Genomic DNA, 25,533 nt, shown 5'->3' on the forward strand with positions numbered 1-25,533 from the left:
TACTCATTCAAAATTGATATACAGTATCATCCCCAAAGTATGCACCATATGGGAAACTTATTTATTAAGGGTTTTTCGACAAGAAGTTATTCTTGATAAAAGTTTGTGCATTCCTTAAAACTAAACATGCACTAATAAAATACAGGACAACACACGTAATATACGAGAAGCCTTCAAATATTTGATTTTGTGAGAAGAATAAAGAAGAATAAAGTACTCTTATTTTGAAAAATCACGGGAAATGTTATTTAAAAAAGTTGTTCAGTATTGAAAAATACATCTAGATTTGAAGTCATGGCCATCTAAGTGTTTTATTTTTTACCCATTTTTTTAATGGGGACTACGAAAAAAAATGTTGCTAAAACGATAAATAGACAGCAACGATTCATTTTAGAAACCTGTAATATTACAAATTATACAACTATGGTATTAACCATGATCAATTTTTTTGAAAAGTAAATACATTTTCAAAGTTTTTGGTGCACAGTTTTTTTTTTATTTTTTGTTAACACTGAAAATTACACAAAATTGTACAATATTGTAACAAGAACTTAATATTCAATAATATCAAATCACGAAACATCAAAATAAAATAGATATTTCGGAACAAACTCATTGATTTTCTGGAGATTCAACGTAAAACGCTTATTTTGGACAAGAAAAATAGAATAGAAAAGAAGAAACAGATACAAAACAACGAAAACTACAGTCCATGTTGAATACCCAATTTTTAATTAAATTTATCTCGGATTCTAGGTGGTCAATCGACAAATTTCAAGGGTAATCGTATCATAATGTCTTTATTATGTACACAAAAAGTTTTAATTTTCCGACGGTACTCCTATACCACGACAACTACCCTAAATTTCAAGAGTTCAACATTTAATCGTACAATTCAATTTATTGATATCAAACAAAAATCAAATGTAGGAATAACGATACTTTGTTTTTATTTTAATGGCCTTTTTTTCTTCTATTTTTGATAGTTAAGGTTGTTTCGTTTTTATTCTTACCTCGGGGTCATCCACTGCAGGTATATTACTAGTGGGAACGTGATCAAGTTCATCTTCGTGATAATATTCTATTGCATTGTCTGACGCATCTGAATTGTTCAAAGCAGCTATATTGCTAGTGGAAAGATAATCAAGATTATCCTTGTCATTATTTTCTGACGAATGTAAGGGCACCTAAATGTGTTTGACTGTTTTTAAAATGCTTTTTTAAATTTTGTCCATGGAGCACACATTTATTTTTGAGCTATAATTTTAAAATTTTAAAGGTACTTATACACGTGTGTATAGACAAAACGTTTTCACAAAGAAACATTGTTGATAAAAAGTTGTTCATCGCCACAAAATATATGTAAATTACTTTTCGAAACATTGCCTCCGACCTTGAATTTCTCTGAATAGATATTAAAAAATATCACAAATTGTATTGCTGAATATTATGGACTTTTATGGTATAACGTTTTATGAGAAACATATTTTTTCCATTGGTAGACGCACACTATGAATGTAGAAAAAAAAAACAATTATTGGTAATAAATATTTCACAACTTTGGCATTGTACATATAAAAACCGTCGAAAATATGAGATGATGTTACAAAAAAAAGAAAATTAACTTGTTACCAAAAGCAAAAAAACAATAAGTAAAGTAATAATTCATCCGCAAAAAAACTTACCTGACTATTCAATAAATTTTCGTTGGAATTAAAACCTGGAACATAGTACGGATCTTTGTCTGTATCGTCTACAGAAGAATCAGATTGAATCTAAAAGTAAATAATTCTTTCAAAAATAGTAGTATTTCCCTGGCTTTAAGAACAGAGGTGAACACTTCTGTAATTGTTTTGATATAATTTATATTTTTGTGAATCAGAGTCCACTGACTCAGAAGGAGTGACTTTCGCATCGAAGATTACCAAAAAATAGTTAGTTATGATTTTACCATTCAACGGTAAAGTGCCCCTTTTTTCACATTTAAATGCAGAAAGCGATACTCGGAAAGTCCCTACTTGGAGACTGGAAATCCACATCAACTGCTGTAGGGCAACTATAACAATTTTTTTAGTGTTTTTGTGGTCACAAGGAGTTGAAATACCCCTGTTTTACATATTTAACAATATTTTTATGGAGTTAAAAATTTCGATTGAGAATGGCCTGGTGAAACGCCCTGTATGTTTTAGATAGGTATGTCAGCAATTACATCTACTGAGCATTTTTTTTGTAATTACGAAAAAGACCATAAGAAAATGAACTTTCAAATTTTCTCACCTCATCAAAGAGACTTTCGTGAAAGTTATCTTGAAGTTGGTCAGATATATTTTGCAAAGTTGAGTTACCTAGAGTAAACTCTTCTGGATCTGAAGACGAAATACTTGCATTCTGAATCGGTTGTTTTGACTGTACAGGCGAAACAGAAATGTTACAAAACTGGCGAAAAAAGCTACGTCTACTAATGCGTTGAGTTGGACTAAAATGCTGAAAAAAACAAGTTGTAACTTAATATATACCACATATAAAGCCGGGTCCACATTAGTAAAAATTTACGTTGTGCGGGGCATTCAGCACAAATTTTTATGCAACATACAAATTTATGCGAGTGTGGACGTTTTCGCACGTGTTCGCCGCACACAAAGGTACGCAAAATTTTTCGCCGCATTCAACGCACGCCATCCGTGGCTTGTCGGTTTTTTTGGAGATCAAAGGAATTTGCGTCACAAAATCGTGCAATTGTGGACGTATGTTTCCAGAACGCAGTAATTTCATCAAGTGTTATTGTCATTGTTTTGCTTTGGTGTTCTGTTGATATTGAAATCAGAGAGTGCCTATGTCTGATAATTTAATAATGAAAAGGAAATGGGCTGCTTTCCTTGTTATGCACCATCTTATCATCAAAAAGGAAAAAGAGACAAAAACAAAAAATATGAGGCGGTATTGGATAAGGCATCTGTATCAAAACAGAAAACAATTAGACAGCATTGAATTAGTGAATCTATTATCCTTGGATGAGAGTACTGGTCATTTTAAAAATTTTTTGCGGATGGCACCAAATGATTTTGAGTTTTTAATAAATAAGATTGGACCGAAAATTGCCAAAATGGATACAAAGCTTAGGAAAGCCATACCTGTAAAAGAAAAATTAGCTCTCACACTACGTTTTCTGGCAACGGGGGATTCATATGCAAGCCTTCAATATCTTTTTAAAATATCTAAACAAAGCATATCACTCTTCGTTCCAGAAGTGTGCAGTGCTTTAATTGACGAATTGAAGGATTATGTTAAGGTAAGTAATAAGATTTGATTGATGCTTTTGCCATAACAGAAAACACTTTTTAATAAAACGAAACGTAAAGTAGAATTCACATCATCTCAAACATATAATTGATTAAAGTGTAGTGAAATAAACAAAGTCTTGTAGTTCTGCTGCTACTGCTTCTGATGTAGTATGACTGACTGAGGATTGTGTATTTGCGTGTCCATCATTGGAATCCAAAACCTCGTTCGAAAATGGTGAACGAGTGGATTCATGTGAATACAATGATCCAGGACTTGACGTATTGTACTTTTCCATCTCGGCGTCAAATATCAACTGATTTATTTTATGAACTAAAATTGCCTTGGTTCGGTGATCAAAGGTGTTAAGTCGGTCCGCCACATATTTTGCAAATATCAATGATGACTCGTCTGGTGGTATCGGCTGCTGCAGAAACTGAAAAACCTTTTCAATGCGAGGGTCTTCCTTTTCTGTAGTTTTTGCTCGTTTTCTTTTAGGTGTCGAAGGTTTGACAAAAGATTTGGATGTTGATGCTTCCTGAGTATTGTCAGTCACCTGAGTCACCTCTATTGATTTTTTTCTTTTTGAAGTGCCTGGAGCAGGGGGCTCAAGGGTTTGTTCAATATTTTCTCCAAGTTCTGGAAATGCCGGGGTTTCCTGGTGCAAATGTACTTCGCTCTCGACTTCGCTAATTTCACTATCATCAGTTGTTTCACTCTGAAAAAAACACGTAACGCGTTATTAATTATTTACTTAATTATTATTTATCCTAATTGCAGATGCCGACAACGCCAGAAGAATGGTTAACTGTTGCAGAAGCGTTTGAGACAATGTGGAACTTTCCAAATTGTGTAGGTTCTATGGATGGAAAACACATACACCTTCAAGCACCGATAAACAGTGGAAGTGAATACCATAACTATAAGGGATTTTTTAGCATCGTGTTATTCGCATTGGTCGATGCAAATTACAACTTTATGTATGTTGACATTGGATGCCAAGGAAGAATTTCAGATGGTGGGGTTTTTCAAAACTCTGATCTTCATCATAAAATTGCAGGTGACACACTAAACTTGCCGCCAGCAAAACCTCTTCCCGGAAGGCAAAACGATATACCTCATGTATTCATAGCAGATGACGCATTTCCACTTACTGAACATATCATGAAACCATATTCAGGAGCACACCCAAGAGGATCAATTGAAAGAGTATTTAATTACAGGCTAAGCAGAGCTCGAAGAGTTGTTGAAAATGTGTTTGGAATTATGTCGTCAGTGTTTAGGGTGTTGCGAAAACCCCTTCTTCTGGAGCCTAATAAAGCACAAGTAGTTGTTATGGCAGTAGTATGCTTGCACAATTATTTAAAACAAAGTAAGACGTCAAAGAACATTTATATTACTTCTGGAATGGTTGACTCGGAAGAGCAAGGCCCCCTAATGCAAGGAAGCTGGAGACATGGTGGTGATTGCTTTGGAAATATGCGAAATTTGCCACGCCGAGCGACTATCACTGCTAAAGATATTAGAAAGGAGTTTGGAGAGTATTTTACAACTGTAGGTGTTGTTCCATGGCAAAATGAATATTCATAAATAATGTTAATTTGTGAATGCGTCAATAATAAACTGCTTAATACATGCATGTATAGGTCTATTAGTTCTACTTACATCATTTATTTTTTCCGAGCTAATGGTTTGTCGTGGATCGTCCTTTTCCATAAGAAATGCGAAACTGTTGAAGGCAAACCAATCCGATCTATATATATCTTTTGCACCTAAAACAATTTGTATATTAATTTTATTACTTAAGTTAATTAAAAACAAACTTACCTTTGCCGGTTCCCATCGTCTTTCGTGCTTTCGCTTTTTCTCTGCGAAATGAGCCCAACAGGCTCGATATTTTCTTTTTTGCGTCTTCTACATCTATATTTAAAGCTGTAGCGACTTCGTCCCAAGCATCATTTTTTTTAATTTCATGGAAATACCACTTATCTGTTGGGTCCCATAACATCCTGTGTTTTTGATATTCTTGAATTAACTGGAGACTGTCCTCTTTGTTTAAATTCATTTTTGTTTATTTTCTCGATGTACTAACTCGGTAGGTACCGCGATAAAACTAAATTCAACAAAAACAAACCACCACACAACTTCGCACACATGTTGAGCAGGGACGCACGGCGCACAACGTAAAAATTTGTGCAGGGAAGTTAATCAATTTGCGACGCAAATATTTATGGCGAATCCTCAATTCAACACACAACGCAAATATTTACTAATATGGACCCGGCTTAAAATTATGAATACTTACATGAACGGGATCACCAGATGTATCCATTTTTTGTTACTAACAGAATCACGTTTTTAATACAAACACCCTTAAACGCAGTATGTATAATAATACTACTTAGTACGTAGGTCCTATTCTTCGATCATAAAAATATTTCGTATTCTTAAGAAAAAACGAGTTCTAACGTTCGTTGCATGCCGATGGTCAGTGGACGCCGTAAACGCGAAACAATATAAGTACGCAAATTATACATGAAACAATAAAAATTAATCTGTTTTTCACTTAAAATTTAAGTTCCAAGTTACTGCCCAATTTTTAATTTCTTAGATACGTTTCTATATATACAGTACGTCCAAGTAACGCATAAATTAATTATAAACTAAAAAAAAAGTACTATTAAAAACTCCTGAAATCGGTCAATTTTGGATTTTGATTTACCAAAACCATCAATAGAAAATTCACAACAAAATTTCAACTTGTACATCATTGACCAGTAGACAATGACTTAACCGCATTTATTACCTTACACCTCACGAATACTTCGAAGAAATGAAAAAAATAATACTTTTAAGCAATTTGTTTAATTTGTTAATGAACGTTTATTCTTCATTTATTATTTTTTAAGCCACTTGTGATGTGTGCCAACTTTGGTATAGTCGAAGTGAACGATATTGTGCACAGTTAAAGTTGACGGCACTCTCAAAGGCCAAAAAAACCAAAACATGGAAATGAACCAGCTGCGAACTAGTTCACGTGGACTGTAGAATTGGCGGTTCGTATTGGATAATTTTTACTAACCGAGTTTTATGATGGGCTGAAGAGTCACGAAATTGAATTTGAAGTCACGTTACGGTGACGAATAGAATTCGGGGAATGCGGGGATGGTTATTGCCATCGTGTTCAGTTCAGGAACTGATTGCGATTTGAGTGTTGAAATTCGATATTGGTGCAGTTATAATTACTTGAAATTTTTGTTATCTGTTTGAAATATGACATCTTTGGACATGTACTGATAGTAATAACGAGTGTGATAACAACGTAGATTTTTTCCTGTGAAGTGTTTCCAATAGCGATGGTGATCAATGCGAAAAAGAGATACAAGTGAAAGATTCGGAGGCATTCAAATATTGAAACACAGAGAGTATGTTTCAATGTATATGAAAATCTACATTTCAAGTTTGGTTTCGAGGGAAACAAACTATCACAAGCAACATCAGATTTGACTTTTCTCAACTGTACGTAAAATAGTCAAAAAGAAATCTTATGTAAGCAAGACGCGATGTGATACTGGTAATCCTGTATCACATCTAAAGAAATCATTGAAAAAAACAATATACGAGTGTTATAAAAGCAATGAGATTTCTACAACTGAACTCATAAGAAAGAAATTGAATACTTCCGGCCATAACGTGAGCTGCTGTGACAAAACTGTTTTAATTACTCGTTACAACCTCAAACAATATCAATTTTTACCAATTCTGAAATGGCTGAGATGCATTTTATCTACGGTCTTGCGAATGGAAATGCACGAGAAGCCAGACGTTTGTACATGGAGCGCTATCCCAATAGAGTAATACCTGATCAAAGAACATTCTCGAATATCCATAGGCGTCTTGTAAAAACTGGATGTGTTATTAAAAAGGTATGTGACGGAGGTAGACCACGTACTGTTAGAACTCCACAGATCGAAGAAGCTGTTATAAATGAAATAGAAGAACATCCCAGTACTAGCACCAGAATAATCGGTAAACATTTAAATATTAGTCATCAGGTTATTTGGAGAATATTGCGCGAGTCTCTACTATACCCTTACCATATTCAAAGAGTGCAAGCGCTTCTTCCTCGAGATTTCCCTTTAAGGATCAATTTCTGCCAGTGGTACCTTAATAGACTAGCAGATGACCCCGTTTTTGACTGTAAAATCCTTTTTATTGACTAAGCCAATTTTTCAAGGAATTTCATTATTAATTTTCATAACAACCACATATGGGCACAAGAAAATCTACATGGAATTGTAGAAGCATATTTTCAAGAGCAGTTTTCATTAAAAGTATGGGCTGGCATACTACGGGATCATTTGATTGGTCCTTTCTTTTTGCCTGGTCGACTTAATGGTCGCTTCTACAGACATTTTTTGCAACACGAATTGCCTTTGTTACTCGAAAACCTGCTCTTTTTGTTGAGAAATCAAATTTGGTTTATGCACGATGGCGCCCCTGCACATTTTTCTATTTTGGCTAGGATGTATTTAAACGGAGTGTATGAGAATAAGTGGATAGGACGGGGTGGACCTCAATCATGGCCCCCTAGGTCGCCTGATTTAAATAGTCTAGATTTTTTCCTATGGGGATATCTCAAATCTCTAGTGTATACAACACCAGTGAATAACGTGGATGACTTACGAAATCGGATAATAAATGCATTTGAAACTGTAAGAAATACTCCGGGAGTCTTCGCAAGAGTACGGGCATCAATGAGAAGAAGAGTGGACGCATGTATAAGGGTAGGAGGGGGTCACTTTCAACATTTGTTATAATGCAGTTTAATTGTTATTATTTAGGTTTTTGTATTGTAAAATAAATCATTTCTACAAAAAATCTTTAATTTTTTTCTCGATTACCGCCACATAAACGAAAAGAGTTTCTGAACAAAAAAAGTTTCCAAATAAAACGGAAAATTCATTTTGTATTTTAGAATCTACCAGCGGCGCACAGTAAAAAAGTTCAGGGGGAGAAAATGGAACATGACTCCTGAAAAAATGTCACCTTGTAGAATCAACAACCATCTGACAAAACCCACTAATGTATGCCCTATAACGCAATCTAGATTTCAAATTTGAGCTCAATATCTCAAAAACTGCAGGAGCTCCAAAGAAATAACAAGAAAAATCTTGTAATTTCAACACCCTGTAAATCGGTAACGAAGCGTTTGCGGACCTATGTTTATATGAACTTTTAGTTATGAAATAAGCCAAAGAACTACCCCCTTTCGTATGTGCACGATGTTTAGGAACACGTGTATATATATTTATATATATATATATATATATATATATATATATATATATATATATATATATATATTCTTTCTTTTTTCTGTTCAAGCTTTCGAGACTTTATTGACTCTTCTTCAGGAACTCTAGATGATAAGATGAAAATTAACAATTGTCAAAATTTGTTGTACATTACTTACGAAAGTTGAGGTTATGTATATGAAGCAAGCATGAGAAGAATTGTTTTCTTAAAACACTTTGAAAATGCGATGATTTATGAACACTCATGATACTGGATAACTGGTTAAAACTGAGAACATTATAATAAAATGTGGACTAATAACATTAGATTGTTGTAAAATAAAATTTTTTATACATCTTGTGAAAGGGACATGTCCAAGTCAATTGTCTTGTCAAAAATATTTTCTTAAATATTGGAAAAGGAGAAAAGATCCATGTCTGTGGTATGGAATGCAAAAGTGACTAAGTTTATCATCAGACAGGAATAAAGTGCAATTGAAATTTGTGATGAATTTACAAAAATAAATTGAATAGAATTTTGTTTTGGTTAACATCTTGGAAGAGTGAACAGTTGTCTTGTCATTTACAGCACATATTGAAATTGATAGATGAATGGTTGAATGTAATTTTATTTTTTGATTAGTTAAAAGAGTTTGAAAGAGGTTTATTGACTGTTAGTTCCAATCATTATGATGTGCAGATTGACTTTTATTATATTGGGTTGGTAGCAGGATGGTTGGTGCATCTGTTTTGATTGTCTAAATGAAGTAGGTAAGTATAGATTATACTAAGTCCTTCTATGTCTCTTCTAGAATTCATACTGAGAGGATTTTTGAAAATGTTTGTCATTTCTAGGAACATTCCATTGTGTACGTTGTTGGATTGGTCTAATATTTTGACATTGTCATATGCAATTTTATGTTAGTTATGTCACCACTTTGTCTATGTAACAATCGTGACAAGTCTTTTATAAGAGCAAAATGATGAATTGGTTTGAAATTATTTACATTTTCTTCATCATGAATCAACATCGTGTTCAGTCTGATAAATTAATTGTTAATAAAAATTCTAATTCACTCAAACGGACAGGTACAATTTCCTTTTTTCAATACCGAACAAGTTTATTGACATATTAATTTTTTCAAATTTTGTAATGTCTTTAATTTTAATTGGAAATTCAATACCATGATACTTTAAAATAGTTGAAAAATGTGGATATGATGATTTTTTACAAACATTAGTTGTACATGGATGAAGAGCTGCCACAATGGACCAAAGAAAACAGTACGAATAATTTTTTTGAATATTGAGGACTGCCTTTTTATTTTGAATGAATTTAGGTACTTCAATTGTAAAATTTCATAAAGACTCCAACCACTATCTCTTTCTTGAAATTCTTCAAGTTTCGTTAAAATATTATGTTTAACGTGATCATTGTAAAATAATTCCAAAATTGTGTGTTGATCAATAATTCTATTTTTTGTTTGAAAATGTTTGATTTCAGTCTCACCAGTTTGAGGCTTCATGAACTTCGCTAAAAAAAAGTTAACCTTCAATAAACTTTTTTTCAATTCTTTTTCAACTTTACACACAAAAGATCTATATGCTTTATTGAAAAATTCTGTAGGATCCTTGATTTTCAAGTTGATAATTGCACCAGTCCTTGACTGTTAAAACATGATTCTAAATCTTGCCAAATTAAATTTTGGTTTTTATTAACATTTTAATTGAATTCGAAATTTTGTTAGTAATATTTTAGAATAGCTGAATTTGATTCTAATTAGAAAAATATTTTTTGTTTAAACATTCGTTAAATTCGTTTTTAACAATAATATACTTTTATTCAAAAGTTTAATCCACTTGCAATAATCATTTTTACTTTTAATTAACTTACCAACTTCTTGAATTTTCAACACAATATTTGCACTGATTTGCTGTATTTCTAGGCAGCTGTTCATTATTGTTGAAATTTTGATGAATTGTATTCAGGTGATATTGATGAAATGAATATTTGAAATTTATAAACACTTTTATATGTTGGTTTAAAAAGACTGCTCACGAAAGTAAATTTGAAAATATCACTGTGTTGTATTCGTTTGAAGACTGTTTTCGAGAAAGTGAGCTTTGAATTTTTATATAAATATCTTTTATCATATCTATCACACATTTTTTACATACATCTTTGCCGCTTCGAATGGATGAATTTTCCTATAATTGAGCAAGTCAAATTGTAGATTATCGTACGCTTATCATTGAATATGCATAATGTTATTATAATTACTGATTGAAGGTTGTCACGTGCTGATGATACACAGCACCAAAATTGTATTTTCAGAATCTAATGAGTTGGTTCAAATTTGTAACACGCTTATCACATGATATTTTTGATTACACCATAATTATTCGTTTTTTCCATAACGAATGTGTGATATAAATTGATGATACCATACCATACTCATTCTACTTACAACTATAACGATACAAAGATGAGTACTGTTCCAACTACTCTTATAGTAAAAATTACAAACACTAAAGTGTTCCCTGTTGACATGGCTATGGTGGTATTCAAGCAGTTATTCAGGTGAGTTATTATTTTTTACTGGATTCATTGTGAAACTCATTACTTTGTTATTGATTTAGAGTAATTGATATGAATAAGTTTCTACTTATTATGGGTTTATGGTTAAACAATTTTCTCTTTGTTATAGATATGGGGTTAAGGAGATAATAAAAAATCTGAATAGTGTATAATCGTTTACTTGAGGTATAGTCCAAAGATGACAACTTAAAAAAAAAATTTGGTATCCTACCGGTGAAAGTGACACGATCCATGATAGAAAATGAAAAAGAGTTACCTGTTTTAAATACAGCTATGAACAAATTCGATTTCAACCTACAGGATGAAGATGATGATGACTCCCTTTATCACCTCCACCCTCGAAAAAATTGAAACCAGGAACATCGAAAAAAGAAATATTACCAATACCAATAAACTTGGATGATTATGAAGATGAAGAAGCTCCACAATCACCTTTTCAAAAATCGCAAGCTTTTATATGATATCTAATAATAATTGTAATTTATAAAGGAAAATAAAACAAAAATTGAGAAAATATTTTTATTTCTTAATATAAAGAGAATACAAACGATGAAGAAATGGAAAGATATTTTTCATTTCTTACAATGTAAATACCAATATCTTAGTAAAAAAACATTTTCCACTGCACAATTCAGATTATCATACAAATGATACATACAATGGTGAGATTTCAGAAAAATTTTCAGATTTTGTATTGAAGGACACCCTTCATCATGTAAGTCATAAATTTCATTTTGTATAAGCTGACTGAGCCATTTTTTCTTTTCACATCCTTTAACAAAAACACAAGTATCAGGTCCTATACAATTCTTGATAAACTCTGAAATTTGTTCAAAGTTTAGGGTTGGTATTGTTGCAGAATAATCACTTTTTTCATGAAACCATGCCAATCCATGTAAATTTCTCGTACACCAGTTCACATGTTTTTTCACAGTTGGATTATATTGGTTAAGGTCTGTTGGTAAATTTATCATACGATGTTATCAAACTCCACCTTTCAACGTTTATAACTGAAATTTCTTTACATAAAAAATTTCTTGTTTTTCCATATTGAAAACCTTGCACATCGATGATAAACATGATACTTCATCTAATATCACCGTGACAATAAAGTCATCAGTCTACTCATGAATTATTTATGATGCTGAAGCTGATTATGCAATATTATTTTTATCTATCCAACTGTTATGTTTATTATCGAATCTTAACCATTTAACAAAAACTTTACCATTTTTTCTTTTGAGTACCTTTTCTACAAGATACACACCAGGATATTTCACTTTTTGTTATTGTTCTTTGTGAAAACCTCCTGAAATATCCTGTTCTTTATCATCCTTCAGTAAATAAGTTATTGGGTTAGTTAATTGTATTTTCCTTATTTTGAATATTTCTGTAGACCAGTTTGGAAAATATGTTTTATCAAAAATTCCTCGACTTTTGGATATACGTACATAATCTCCCACTTTGAATTTATTACTAGAATCAATTTGAATAACTTTTTTCGAGATCAATTGCCCTAACACCAAACTGATATTTTTGCACTCGACGCGCGTTTCGCCAACAAAGTTAGCATCCTCAGGAGAATTTTCTTCTCCTGAGGATGCTAACTCCAGGAGAAGAAAATTCTCCTGAGGATGCTAACTTTACTTTACTTTACTTTCTTCCATATGAGGACAAAGTTGCCTAATTAAATCTTTTGTATACTGTTCAATGTCAACATGTATATTTGAAAATGTTATGAGTGACTTTAAATGTAATGAATCTATTTATACCTTTTTGTTATCAAAAACAAGTCTACATAGTTTATTGCTTCATTTAAGATAAATTTAAAAATACAACAAATGATTAAAATTCTTCATGCTCCACCATCTCCTCGAAATCTAGAATTGGATTTATAAATGCGGCACTGAGTCTGATCTGTCTTTGGAAACGTGTTCGATCAATTGCGAAAAATTCCCAATAAGTTTTTCTTGCACATCTATAAGCAAAACTCCAAGCAACCATATGATGAATTTTATTTATCTTTTCATCGAAAGTTATTCTACTCATTATAACTTACCCTAGAATTGTAGGTTAACTTAATGATTTGCACCAATACTTAATTGTCACTTATATTCGCTAAGTTATCCTTACATATAAGTAGAGGATAGTCTGACACTTAACCAATTTAAGGGAGAGATTTTTTTACATTACTCATTAATTACTTGTAAAACTTGAGCAATGGAGGTTTTTAACGATGCAGATGCGTTTCTAGATGATCTAGAAATTGTGGAAATTATTATACACCGATTTCCTCGAAGAACTAATGATAGAGCGAATTATTTTGATTCATTAGAAGAACATGATTTTGTTCGAAGATTCCGTTTAACAAAAAACACCGTTTTAATGGTATTAGAGTTGATTGAAGAGGAAATTGAATTCACAAATAATAGGTATTTGTTAATATAAGCGAACCTATGTTATGAAAGCGCCAAATCTGATCAATATATACCTACTTATAAGTAAACTCTTTTAGGAACTTCTCTGTTTCACCAATTAATCAACTTTTAGTCGCATTGCGTTTTTATGCCACAGGGACCCATTTATTACAAATAAGTGATTTTGGAGGAATGCATTATTCTACTGTGTCTCGAATAGTAAAACGTGTATCCCGGGCATTAGCTCGACAGTCTATTAAATTTCCACAAACCCAAGCACAAATAAGTCTAACATGACATAGCATCATTCCCAAATGTAGTGGGTGTCATAGATTGTACCCATGTAAAGATTGAATCTCCAGGTAGGTAACTTTTTTCTTCAGAGGAAAATAAATAATTAATTAACTTACACGTTTCTTTCGGCTACCATGAGTTACGTATTTTAGGAGGTCCAGATGCAGAAATTTTTAGAAATAGAAAAGGATACTTCTCCATTAATGTACAAGCCGTGTCAAATGCAGATTATATGCTTACTAACTTATTAGTTAAATGGCCTGGCTCTTCTTATGATGCAACAATTTTTAATAATTCAAATCTTAAAAGAAAATTTGACAATAATACAATTCCAAATAATTGATATCTTCTTGGTATGTAAAACAGACCGATGAATTCATCAATTACAATAATATACATTATAGTATTCATTTATATTGATATAAGTACATAACTTTTAACTAGCTTCTATGTATGCTTGTTTCTTGCAGGTGATAGTGGTTATGAATTACAAACATATTTATTGACCCCTCTCCTTGACCCTATTCTACCAAAGGAACAGCTTTATAATGAGTCACACATTCGAACAAGAGGAATAATAGAAAGACTTTTTGGAATTTGGAAAAGAAGGTTTCCTGTTATAGCATATGGCTGTAGGTTGAAACTTGCTACAACTTTAGAGGTTATCATATCAACAGGAGTTCTTCACAATATCGCAAAAAGGATGGGTGAAGGAGAACCCCCATTACCAGATAATATTGAGGACCATGAATTTCAGCAGCTTATTAGACACGGGAATATTCCAGATGAGCCCCGCCTTAATGGGCGAAGAAATTTAAGAGGAATTCATGTCAGACAAACTTTAATTGACAATGTGATGTGATGTGATTTTTTGTTAAACTATCAAAAGGGACCGATGTAATTCCTGCAGTTTGAAAATTAAAATAACTTCTTTGATGAATTTTGCTAAGAAAGTATATAATGTTGCACAAAATTTGTAAATTTTTCTGCATTATCGTTATGCAATACTGAAAGTATTTTCCCAGACATATTTTTTCAATTTTAATAAGATTCCAGAACTACATATGTTCCATTAGAATCATTCTAACATAAATCACAATACAATTTAAAAAAAAAATAAATAGGTACAGTAATGCTATTTTCATTGTAGATGAATATCAAGTACTCCCATAAAATAAAATCGAAACCCTCTTACATAATACAAGACTTGCAATTATGACTAACATTAATTACATTAATTAAAATGTTATAGAATATAACCTTGTTTCAGTTTAGGCACATCTTATTTTTCTTAAGAAAAATTCAAATATAAAATACGTTCAGAATAAAATAACAATTCTGAACCAAATCAGAGAAATCAGAAGCTTATAAATTGAATATAGGATATGTACTGGGAGATTTAGTGATTTTGTTTAAATGTGCTTTTTTTATGTCTATCTCTAATTCTAAGGACTGGCGCTTCAGCTCGTACTCCATTTCCACTCTGTCTAGTTCTATCTTAATAATTTCAATTTTCAGATCAGCTAGCTCTTCATACTTTTTTGATAGGTTGGAGTAACTAATATTTGATGCCACTGGCCTTCTTCTGGAACTCCATCTGTGTTGTTGTGTTTCAGTATCATAATTTTTTACTGGTGTCACTACTTCTCAAGCAGGTTTAGATGGTTTTTTTGATTTTGGTACCAGTTTTGGGTTTAAAGGCCTTTTAAGATGTCTTTTTGTATAATCACCCCAGTTTAGGGCATTCACATCATTTTCTTCACTTGCCTAAAATAAAAAGTAAATGAGGTAAGTATAACGCAAAGTTAATGTCATAAAGAAGATTTTTGAGTAAATTTGTTTTCATTTTTTACTTACCTCATTTTCAATCTCCCTGTCAAACTCTATTATAATTTCTTCCTGTTCAGGGTCTTCCACTACATTACAATCATTACTATCTGGATCTAATGAATTGTCTAATCCAAACACACTTGTTTTATTCATGATTGATAATGCCAATTCTTTGTTTGGATCGTTGACTGTAATCCCAGACCCTCCTCCAGTACATCGAATTGACGTTTTCTCTTCAGCTACTTCCTTCCTAATATTCCTTTTGATATTATCATATAATTTTTTCAAAGATTCCACTGGTCTGTATTCTTGATTTGCATTTTCACTATTATACAAATCTGTAATTTTATTCCATGCAGTTACCTTCTCTTTCCAAGTAACTCCATCAGTTTTTTTGGACTCTACTACATGCTTATATTTACTCACACAATTTAGAAGTAATGATCTATCATTTTTAGTATAGTTCTGGGAACGTTTTCTTTTGCCACTTGAGGATTCTGTAAAAAATAATAATTAAATGAATCAGTCTGTTATAATGGACCTGATAAAATATGAAAAATATTCAATCATTGATCAAGACTGTTTTTATTAATGCCTAATGACAGGGCTTTCTTTTCTAAAAAAACACTGCATGCTTGTGGAGGCACATAATTATGGTGTCCGTCAAGACTAATAAAAAAGCATTTCAAATACTTACCCATGTTCTAAACACGGTTCATCTGACTACAAACAATCTCAGAAAATCTATGAGATCAAATAAAGAAACGCTGAACGCTGGAGAGAGGTTCGCCGCGATCATAACGTTATAACAGTAACCTTACATTCTGTCAAAAAACATGACAAAATATATTAATTGAAGTTAGCTAAAAGTGAATCCCAGTGGCTCTCAACCGTTAATGTTAACCTTAGTTGAGGTCAACTTGAAACCGCATCGTGCAACAAACTTTATCTTTAAGTTCCACTTGGTGTTAAGTGGAGTTTTGTTAAGGAAAAAGTTGAGTTGGGTCGGTGCAAATGGCCCTAAGATTCTTGAATTGAGCAAAAAGTTTGTAAAGTAATGCAAACTGATTTTTCTTGAAATTCAAATTCATATTGTCATAAGGATATACATTTGAATAGAGGTGGAGTTTTTTATTGGTAATATTACAATGATCAAACTGACTGATATTTTTCTTGATCTGATGTTTTCTCTGAATCGAGGTTTTTCCGATAAATTAGATTTTACATTCTAAGAATGAGTCATTGTTTGTAAAAGTGGGTATTCATGTAATTCCAAGCTTTTGAATGCGATTTCCAAATCACGTCCTTTTTCAATGTACTTGAGTAATCGTAACTTTTCAGCATCAGAGACTTGAACATGAGGAGAATTTTTGTTAAATCAATTTTAGGTTTTTCATTATCCTTTGTAGACATTACAGAATTCATGTCACTACTTGTTCTAATAAGCACCAACTCTTGACGAATATTCACTATTATTTTCTTAAAATCTTCACAGAATCCTAAAATATGTTTGAGAGGTATATACACATTGAAATAGCGGTTTGAATCGGATATGTTCGGATTCTCCAATTGATTCCAACATGCATTATTGTATCTAGCACATTCGCTACTTGCGAATGTGATTGTTCGAGAAGAGCAATGGACTGACTGTATTTGTTTAGGTACAAGTCGCTTCAAGAGGAAGAATTCCACTTACCTTTTTGGTATTGCTGTGGCACACATACGCGCGTTTTTTCTGGTTGGTTTCTACCGATCGGATTCTTGAATTGTACTGATCCCTTTTTGCTTGGAATCCTCGCGTTTCGTCGAATTGGCACCAAAATACAGTGGCGTTACGTCCTCTTGGAGATTAGGGGAACGCGAGGGATTATATTAATAACAGCGGATGAGGTTGCTACTAGTGAATAGTGTATATAATACGTAACATACCGACCACCAAAAAATGAATGTTTTTTATAGACTACTTGTGAAAAAGGAAAAGAAAAATTATTATATATTCATAAATATAGTGAGAAAAGTTTAATCAAAATTAAAAATTTACCAACAAAATTGCGTAATGCGACCGCGAGTCCATTTCATGGGAGGATTATGATCCTCTTTCAAGAGAACTATTGTACCGAGTTCTATTGGGGTAGATGGCTCAAGCCATTTACTACGTTGCAGAACAGTATGCAAATATTCCTTGTGCCATCTCTCCCAAAAATCTTGCTGAAGACGTTGCACCATTTGCCATCTTGAAAGACGCCCCAAATGAATATTACCAAGATCGGGTTCTGGTACTGAATTGAGAGGTGCTAATGTTAAAAAATGCTCTGGAGTAAGGACTGAATCATCGTTGGGATCAGAACTAAGACTGCAGAGGGGTCTCGAGTTCAACAAGGCTTCCACTTGCGTGACGACCGTAGACAACTCCTCAAACGTGAGAGTCTGATCTCCAATAATTCTGAAGAGGTGCGTTTTAAAGGATTTCACCCCAGCCTCCCATAGACCACCGAAATTGGGAGAGGAAGGGGGGTTGAAATGAAACCGTATTCCTTCTTGGCCGGAAACTTGTTGCATGATTTCAGATAATTGCCTTGCAGCTCCCTTAAAATTTGTTCCACAATCTGAGTAAATGTCCGAATGTCCTCGCCGAGATACGAAACGTCGTAAAGCTCCGACGAAGGCATCAGAGGAAAGATCTGAGGTAAGCTCTAAGTGAAGAGCCTTTGTTAACATGCAACAAAAAATGCAAATGTTAGATTTAGTTACCTTTGCACCACGCATCCTAGTAGAAGTAGTTCGAAACGGGCCACAGAAGTCTATTCCAACATGAGAAAAGGGTTTCAATTCGGATATTCGGCATTTAGGAAGATTACCCATTGGTTGTTGAACCGGTTTCGGGTTGAGACGGAAGCATTTATAACATTTTGAGATAATTCTTCGAATAGTTTTACGTGGGGATATAATCCAGTAGCGTTGAGACAAAATAAAATGCAAGGTCTGAAGGCCGGGATGGCAGTACTTAGAGTGCGTATACTTTATCACTAAAGTTGTGAAAATATGAGTACTGGGTAAAAGAATAGGGTGTTTCTGCTCATGCGTTATATCTGAATATTTTAGGCGCCCACCTACTCTTAGAATTCCTTTATCATCAATAAAGGGACTGAGTTTTCGAAAGGGTTTCGGTAAAGGTCTTTTCCGGTGGATTAAGGCTAATTCGGAGGAGAATGCTTGTTGCTGAGTGACTTTTATTAGAAGCTGAAGAGCGAATTCCATTTCAAAAAAAGAGATATGAGATGAATTGAGGGCAGATAGGTCTGGAGCAAATCGAGTCTGTTTTGTTCGAAGGTAAATGAAACGTAATACATAGCAAATAATGCGCTGAATCTTGGTGAGCGAAGAAAAATGTGATATTAAACAGTTAATGACATTTTCGTCTACAACTGAGATCAAAACAGATTTTCGTTGTTCTTCACATATATTACATAATTCACCAGGTTGGACTGAACTTTCGGGCCACTTGTGGCGAGGAAGTGAGACCCAAGATGGCCCCGACCATCATAAGGAATTGATAACCAGTTCCACGGGGGACAATCCTCTGGAACCGGGATCGGCAGGATTTTCCGTTGTAGACACGTGCGCCCAGAGAGAAGGGAAAACCTTTTCTTGTATTTGGGTAATTCTATTTGCGACAAAAGTTGTCCATTTGTGGGGAGAACTGCGTAACCATGCAAGGACAACCATAGAGTCAGTGTATGCATTAATTGAGGAGATTTTAAATATTTCACCATATGTTTTTAAAGTGAAATCCAGCAATTGGGAGAGAAGCAAGGCTGCGCAAAGTTCTAAGCGTGGTATAGATATCACCTTGAGTGGAGCAACCCTAGATTTAGCAATGAGGAGTCGAGTTTTAAAGGTATCATTCGAGAAGGTTCTAAGGTAAACCACAGCACAATAAGCCTTTTGAGAAGTATCGTAGAAACCTATGATTTCTTGAGACAATGAATTTTGGGGTAGTATTCTACGAGGTATTTGAATAGAAGAAATTTGTGAAAGTTCATCTTTAAATTGATTCCACTGTGCCACGATGGATTCAGGAAGGGGATCGTCCCAATCTACACCAGAAGCCCATAAGATTTGCAAAATAATTTTTATAGACAATGTGACAGGAGTGAGGAAACCTAAAGGGTCATAAACTCTGGCTAAGTTTGAAAGAATCGTTCTTTTTGAGCAAGGTTTCTCAAGGGGTTCAACTTGGTATGAAAAGGAATCAAGCGTGGGATTTCATTGCAGACCTAAGATCTTTAATGTTGTATCCTTTTTCAGATCTAAGTGTAGAGCATGAAATTTCAACAATTCTGGAGCTAAGTGGGGAAGCAACTGTGGTGAATTACTGGCCCACTTACGAATTTCAAACCCAGATTCACCTAATATGTGAATTAAATCAGCTTGTAGATTCAACGCTTCAGAGACAGATGAGCTGCCAGTGACGATATCGTCAACAAAGACATCCGTTTTTAGAACTTCACAGGCCTTTGGATATTTAGATTGATATTGATTGGCAATTTCGTGGAGTGTGCGAATGGCTAGGAACGGTGAACTTGAAACGCCAAAAATGACGGAATTGAGTCGGTAATCTTTAATATTTTAATATATCAGGAGAAAATCTCCACAAAATTCTTTGAAAATCTCTATGGGATTCTTTCATCAGAATTTGCAAAAACATATGCTTGAGATCGGCTGTAAAGCAAACAGCGTGAGTACGGAATCGTGACAAGAGGACACAAATGTCGGGCTGGAGCTTGGGTCCAGTTAATAACGTATCCTTTAAGGACAAGTTATTAGAGCAACGGGATGAGGCATCAAAGACAACTCGAAGTTTGGTGGTAGTGCTCTCAGGCTTCAGAACGCAGTGATGGGGTATGTAATAATGAGAAGGGGAAGGAGTGATATCGGAAATGAGTTCCATGTGATTGAGAGATAGATATTCGCGCATAAAATCGGAATATTGGGAATAAGTATTAGGGTCATTGCGTAGTCTACGTTCAAGTGAGAGAAAACGCTTCAACGCAATATCTCTGGAGTTAGGGAAAGTTGGCTCTACAATTTTAAATGGAAGAGCAACGCAAAAGCGACCAGAACTATCACGAGATACCGAGGATTTATAGAGCTCCTCTGCCTCCATATCTTCTTTTGTGAAAGAGGGTGCAGCAGGAACTTGTTCCAGTTCCCATAATGATTTAACCGAGTTTTCTAAGGAAGAGTCTATAAAGGTTGAAATTGAGATTACTGGGGAGGAAGAAGATACACCGAGCTTTCCCATAATAATCCATCCGAAAATGGTATCTAGGGCGACTGGTTTATCAGTATTTACGACGTGAGAAGAACCTTTCAGTATGTGAGCAAATATATCAGCTCCGAGCAACATATCTATAGGTTGTGAAACATTGAACGTTGGATCAGCTAATTCAAATTTAGATAAATCGAGAAAATCATTTCTATCAATGGTTTGTGAAGGAATATTAGAGCAGATTGAAGGTAACACAACAAAATCAAGATTAAATAAGGGTTGAGATTTATTACATGGTTTTATAGTACATGATACCCCTTGGGAAGCGTGAGTCGTTGTTCGTCCAACTCCTCGTATTTCTAGAGACAATTTGTGACGAGCTAGACCAAGTTTTGTGCTACATTTACTCGTAATAAAATGACTTTGGCTTGCGCTATCCAGGAGAACGCGAACCCTTTTATATTGACCTCGACTATCAGCTACATCTACTATGGCAGTGGACAAAAGAATGGTTCCTGGATTGCTAGTGGGTACGCTAGCCGTTAGAGTTTGAGACGACCTTTCATTTGAGCTTCCAGTAGAGATATTTGAATTTTGAGCAGAGTCATTGGAGTTTGAGTTAGTTTGAGAAGTCGTACTAGCGGTTTGAGATTCTTGTTTACTAGGCAAATGGAGAAGAGTGTGGTGTCTCCTTGGAGACGGGCAGAGGCGGCAAAAACCTTTAGATGTACAATTAGGAGACTAGTGTTTAGAACCTAAGCAATTTGAGCACCATTTATTTGTTTTTATTAAATTGTAACGTTCCTCTGGCGTTTTAGAGAGAAATTGTTGACAATTGTAAATTAAATGATCTTGATGACACATCTGACAGTTTTGTTTTTTATTAGAATTCGCAAAAAATGAAGAACTGGATCGTTGTTTTGGAAGAGAAAATTTATTAGAAGCTTTCAGTTTAGAAGATTCGGGAGCGGCGGAGTTGACTGTATCAATCGCTGAGCAAATTTTGTTCAAAAATGACTCGAGAGTTTGATAATAATGATTTGGTAATAAAGAAGAATTTTCCAACTCAAATTTTGTAGCGGTAGTGGAATCTAAACGATCAAGCATCATGTTAAAGAGGATAAAGTCCCAATGCTTAGTTGGAAAGTTCAAATTCTCCAAAACTGCAATATTTTCATTAAATGTATCAATGAGTTGTCGTAAAGAATGAGAGTCTTCTGGATTAGTAACCTTTTTTGTGTTCACTATGGCTCGCCAATGGGACGTTGCAATAATTCGAGGGTTTTGATATCTTTTTATAAGAGCATTATAAGCTAGCATATAATTTTGAGCTGTCAGAGGTGTACATTTAACTAATGCCAGAGGAGCGCCGTTGAGGCAATTAATGAGGTAAGTAAATTTTTCAACATTAGTTATGGTATCATTTGCGTGGACAACAGAATTAAACATATCAATGAATGTTTGCCAAGACCTGGCATCACCGTCAAACTTAGGTAATTCCATTTTGAGGAGCCTCACATTAGAATGGTGATTTATTAGAGCTGGTACTGCTTGTTTATTCTCAAATAACTTCATGTATACCGCTTGTATGTGATAAAAATCGTCTTCAAATTCTGTTACGACACTGTTATGTGATTCAAAATCAGCATTATCTTGAGCTGAGACCAAATTGACTATTGCGAGATGAAGTTTATCGAAATTATCGCGGATTGCATCGATATGTCTAAAGCGACATTTGAAATTGTCGTGAAGGTCAGAATCGGTGAGAGCAGCGTCCGCAACCTTTTTAAGTTCGGTAATTTTGATCACCTCTGTGCTTCGTTGGGCGATATAATTTTTTAGTTTTGCAGCACTTGCTGCCATTGTGTAGATGATTTAATGAAAACTATTAACAGCAGATAAATTTAGAGCGAGAAAATTTAGTGAGTGTAAGCGGTACGCACGAAATTACTGGAAAAACACTTAAATTGTAAATAAACAATGATTTTTGAATCAGCTGTTGCCTGGATGAATGCAAACGCACAACAATGAATTCGTGCTGCGTGACCACAATGCGCGTACGGTTCTAACCGCCGAGGTGCGAGAGTGGTACCAATTTTACGAATTATTATCACAGCTTACTTACTATACAGCTAAAACACTCTCTTGGCGGGAACGGTTTGCGTCGATCCCCTCGCGCAGGCTTTATGCCCCGCCTCTTAGGGGAAAAGACGTCTATGGCGTGCAGTCGGGAGATCAGTATTACTTATTATACGTTTAGCCGTCATAGGCGGATGTATAATTTTGTGCATTTTGTTTGTGATTCTTTTGAACATAGTGTTTCATTTTTGAATTTTTAACTGTAGTAAAATGAGTGACAAAAAACCATCAGGACATCATCATGTTTGTGCAGTGCGAAACTGTTATATTAAAGGTTATAACTCGAAGAAGAAATTCTATCGTTTTCCTAAGGATGCGAATCGGTAAGTTCTTACATCATATTTTTTTGCATATTTAAGTAAATAAAAAGTAAACTTTTGATTATACCGTGTTGTCGTAAAATTGTTTGGGAATATATAAGATAAATTACCGTCGAAGCTGGTCAAAGCGTCAACTTCCAAAACCTTAAATATCACCCAGCTCTCGAAATAAGTACCTGCCTCTTCTTAAAATAGATCCACGTTCAAGTGGTCGAAAGATGCCCTTATATCCAAGAAAAAGTGGTATGCATTTCTTATGCGGGGACACATTATGCAGTATGTATATTTTTTCTGGGGAATTTACAGTATGCAAAAGCGTAGTGTTCTTTTAATGGGGTATTTTTTTTTGTTTTTTTTTTCGGGGGGTTTTTGTATGATATTTTTTCTATGGTGTTTTTCCTTGTTTTTCCTACATTACTATTTTTATATATATCAACGACTATTAATTGTAATGAAGCAAATAGGAATACAGGTTGTCCCTGACAAGAATGAACTCTACAGGGATCTCGTAAACCATTAGGGCTACAAAGTTGTTTAAGTTAGGAAAAAGTTGGGCCCCACTAAACCCTGCAGTATGATTTCGAATACTTCCGAAAATATTTTGGGAAAAACCGAATATTTGATGATGACTGCGGAGGAAGAAAACGTTGGGTTAAAAAGTGGCTATGAAACGTGAAATTTATTTTGTTTTATTGTTTTAAATTATCAGAAAAAGATAATAATGAAATTGGAATTTTCGGTTTTTCCCAAATATCTTCGGAAGTAATGAGAATTTTCCAAATTTTAAAACATCATCCGGCAGGGTTCAGTGAGGCGCAACTTTTCCTAATTTGAACATCTCTTTAGCTCTAATCGTTTATGAGATCACTGTAGAGTTCATTCTTATCTGGGACACCCTAAATAGAGGTGTTGTTTAAAAATGTTTTTATTTATTTACAGAGCCAGAATATGGGCAATGAAAGCCAATCGCGAGGACCTGTTCGGAAAACTAATCGACTTACATCGAAGTTACTCGATATGTGAAATCCATTTTGAAGAGAGGATGTTCACTAGTCACTTTCATACACGATTAGTAACCACTGCAATTCCTACCCTATTCCCGTCTCTCGAGGGTACTTCCAGAACTGATCATTCGTATAGCGCACCGCCCTTGCAACTTCCTGCAAAAATACTACTTCTAGATGACAATGTTATAGTTCCAGGCGGGGTTCCACCTCCACTATTTGATTCAGGTATTAAAAATAGTTTCTTAATTTAAAATAAAGCTTAATGTTTTGTATACAGGGTGAAACGAAGGGTGAACCAAAAATAACTGTACAGTGCTTTCATTTTAATTGTCCCACTATCAAAAGACTAAAACCTTTTGATTTTTTAACCTTTTAAAATGAGCTAAAAATCGCATGATATCTGTACATGTCAAGTTTTGTTAAAGTTTTTGTTCCGCCCTGTATAAAAAAATCTACGAAATAAATTGTTCCTTGCTTAAGAGTACATATTCCCCTAAGTTGTTTTTTATTTGTTAAATAAAATGTATTTTTGCAGCTAACCAGACAAATGTAGTTGAAACCGAACTAAAAACCGAGGTTCAACATGAAATCGCCGTGAGTCCAATCACAGTTACTCCTCCTTTGACATCTCCAAATTCTAGCCAAACGTCAGCCAATTTATCCTTCGATACCCCAAGGAAGGTTAAATACAGACAGCACATCAAGTCCATAACTGCCGAAAACAAATATTTACGAGAAAGAGTTCAGGTACTTGAGAGTCAAAAAATTAATGACTTAGACAATATATCTTTGGAGGAATATATGTCCCTAACATTCAAATTTTGCAATCCAGACACTGCAAAATGTGTTAATATGCAAGTATCACAGGCGAATAAACATCCAAAGGGTAGACGTTATAGCAAAGAGTTAAAAATTGAATGTCTGTCAATATATTTTGCTGGTCCCCGAGTGTATAAAAAATACTTGATGGCTAAATATAGCCTTCCCTCGCCTAACACTTTGCTAAAAGAAATCAGAGCAGTTAGGATAGGACCAGGGTTAGATAATCCCGAGTTCTTCATTTTATTAAAAAAAAAGAT

General features: G+C 34.1%; 2 protein-coding genes and 2 long non-coding RNA genes across 4 annotated transcripts; 1 reads left to right on the forward strand and 3 right to left on the reverse strand.

Moving 5' to 3' along the window:
- Positions 1 to 484: 484 nt before the first annotated feature.
- Positions 485 to 2,487, reverse strand: LOC141483500 (uncharacterized). Its single transcript, XR_012466128.1, has 3 exons — positions 2,278 to 2,487; positions 1,686 to 1,775; positions 485 to 1,187 (listed from the first exon to the last, which is right to left on the reverse strand). It is a non-coding gene; the product is annotated as an uncharacterized lncRNA (long non-coding RNA).
- A 224-nt stretch (positions 2,488 to 2,711) lies between these two features.
- LOC141483496 (uncharacterized) lies at positions 2,712 to 5,409 on the reverse strand. The gene is made up of 3 exons (XM_074178173.1): positions 5,107 to 5,409; positions 4,945 to 5,051; positions 2,712 to 3,997 (listed from the first exon to the last, which is right to left on the reverse strand). The coding sequence occupies exons 1-3, from the start codon at positions 5,342 to 5,344 to the stop codon at positions 3,392 to 3,394; spliced, it is 951 nt and encodes a 316-aa protein (XP_074034274.1). The 5' UTR covers positions 5,345 to 5,409; the 3' UTR covers positions 2,712 to 3,391.
- Positions 5,410 to 13,245: 7,836 nt separating this feature from the next.
- LOC141483512 (uncharacterized) lies at positions 13,246 to 13,886 on the forward strand. Its single transcript, XR_012466139.1, has 2 exons — positions 13,246 to 13,607; positions 13,691 to 13,886. It is a non-coding gene; the product is annotated as an uncharacterized lncRNA (long non-coding RNA).
- Positions 13,887 to 14,914: 1,028 nt separating this feature from the next.
- LOC141483501 (myb/SANT-like DNA-binding domain-containing protein 3) lies at positions 14,915 to 16,717 on the reverse strand. Its single transcript, XM_074178187.1, has 3 exons — positions 16,414 to 16,717; positions 15,744 to 16,213; positions 14,915 to 15,653 (listed from the first exon to the last, which is right to left on the reverse strand). Exons 1-3 carry the CDS (start codon positions 16,415 to 16,417, stop codon positions 15,534 to 15,536), a joined length of 594 nt encoding a protein of 197 aa, XP_074034288.1. The 5' UTR covers positions 16,418 to 16,717; the 3' UTR covers positions 14,915 to 15,533.
- Positions 16,718 to 25,533: the final 8,816 nt, after the last annotated feature.

Source organism: Leptinotarsa decemlineata, unplaced genomic scaffold (assembly GCF_025532065.1).
Source record: "Leptinotarsa decemlineata unplaced genomic scaffold, Ldec_3_MD MMD2_P_RNA_scaffold_14, whole genome shotgun sequence".
Taxonomy (NCBI): domain Eukaryota; kingdom Metazoa; phylum Arthropoda; class Insecta; order Coleoptera; family Chrysomelidae; genus Leptinotarsa; species Leptinotarsa decemlineata.

Bases quoted from the DNA above. Each gene is read 5' to 3' on its own strand.
- LOC141483496 (XM_074178173.1), bottom strand. From the start codon at position 5,344: ATGAATTTAAACAAAGAGGACAGTCTCCAGTTAATTCAAGAATATCAA. The intron at 5,052-5,106 runs GTAAGTTTGTTT...AAATTGTTTTAG, and splicing joins GACGATGGGAACCGGCAAAG to GTGCAAAAGATATATATAGA. The intron at 3,998-4,944 runs GTAAGTAGAACT...TGTTTTTTTCAG, and splicing joins GCTCGGAAAAAATAAATGAT to AGTGAAACAACTGATGATAG.
- LOC141483501 (XM_074178187.1), bottom strand. The intron at 15,654-15,743 runs GTAAGTAAAAAA...TTTTTATTTTAG, and splicing joins ACAGGGAGATTGAAAATGAG to GCAAGTGAAGAAAATGATGT.